At 22.3% G+C, this 1,233-nt stretch overlaps 2 protein-coding genes across 2 annotated transcripts in view; both read left to right on the top strand.

Annotated features, from left to right (window-relative positions):
* The window catches only part of EHI_018150 (uncharacterized protein), a gene marked incomplete at both ends in the record, with an annotated part of 703 nt that extends 341 nt beyond the window's left edge, over positions 1-362 (top strand). Inside the window, one exon of the mRNA XM_001914261.1 lies at positions 69-362. Coding sequence (XP_001914296.1) covers positions 69-362 — 294 coding nt within the window. The remainder of the gene's footprint in view (positions 1-68) is intronic.
* Positions 363-505: 143 nt separating this feature from the next.
* Positions 506-1,098, top strand: EHI_018140 (uncharacterized protein; the record flags this gene model as incomplete). The annotated part of the gene is made up of 2 exons (XM_001914260.1): positions 506-1,006; positions 1,063-1,098. The coding sequence occupies 2 exons, from the start codon at positions 506-508 to the stop codon at positions 1,096-1,098; spliced, it is 537 nt and encodes a 178-aa protein (XP_001914295.1).
* Between the last annotated feature and the right edge of the window lie 135 nt (positions 1,099-1,233).

Genomic DNA, 1,233 nt, shown 5'->3' with positions numbered 1-1,233 from the left:
GTACTGATCATAAAATGTATATCTTTCAATTTATGTTTATGATAAATACTGATACGGATTCAACAAAGAAAACAAAAATTTACTTTAATTCAAATAGAATTGATGCAGGAAATTCATCCACCATTGATAAATTATCTGATCGTGATAAATATTATAGTAATGGATATATGATATTCACTACTAGAGAGTATGTTAGTACTGTTGGAGTATATATATTAAATTATACTGATGGAACACTTACATATAAAAATGCAGTAGATATAGTTCAATCATCACCAAATCAAAGTTTTATTTATTATATTGATTCAAAAACACCATTTGATGTTTGGAATGATGAAGAAATAAAGAAAGAAATGAATTAATTTAATTTAATTTTAACTGAGTTATTCTTCATTTTATGAGTTTATTATGAATTTATTATGAATTTTGACAATATATATAGAATAAATCCTCAATTTATATACTATTTAAACTCATTACATCTGATTACTTTCATTCGTATATAATGAACAAGAATAACAGAGCAATTATTATAAGTGGAAGTATAGGAGTTGGAAAAACAACAACAATACAAGCATTAATTGAATATTTTAATAAAGAGAATGTAGGAATAATAGAAGAATATATTGATTATTCACCTAGAATTGGAAAAATGTTAATATCAGATGTAGGGAATGGAATAGAAAGAAATTACACATTACAAAAATTTATTCTTCAATGTTATGAAGAACAATTAAAAAATAATAAAAATAAAAAAGTAATAATTATTGAACGACATCCTCGTGAAGCAATTGAAGTATTTTGTGAAATAGATAAAACAATGACAGAAAAAGAAAGAGAAGAAATTACGAATAAAATATATTTAATAGAAAAAGAATACCAATTAGAATATAATAAATATAATACATATTGTATTTCAACTGATTATGCAACTCCAAATGTTATAGCAAGAAATATCTTTACAGAATGGGTAAAAAGAGAAAATATAGAAAATGAAACATTTCATGTATTTTTATATGCTAATGAAGAAAATCAAAAGAAAAGAATTATAAAAAGAAATAGAGGAGTTATTTCAGAAATGAATTTTTATTATGTTAATCAAATTAATACTCTTTATAAACATTATTTAAATGAACATTTTACTTCTAAAGAAAATAATGAAGAAACATTATTTATTAAAAAATTACATAAAGATGCAATTATTCCTACAAGAGGATCAGATCAATCAGCAGG

Source organism: Entamoeba histolytica, genomic scaffold (genome assembly GCF_000208925.1).
Source record: "Entamoeba histolytica HM-1:IMSS scf_1104750516543 genomic scaffold, whole genome shotgun sequence".
Taxonomy (NCBI): Eukaryota; Evosea; order Mastigamoebida; family Endamoebidae; genus Entamoeba; species Entamoeba histolytica.
The sequence above is the reverse complement of the archived record's forward strand: the minus strand, read 5'-3'. Positions and strand labels throughout refer to the sequence as shown.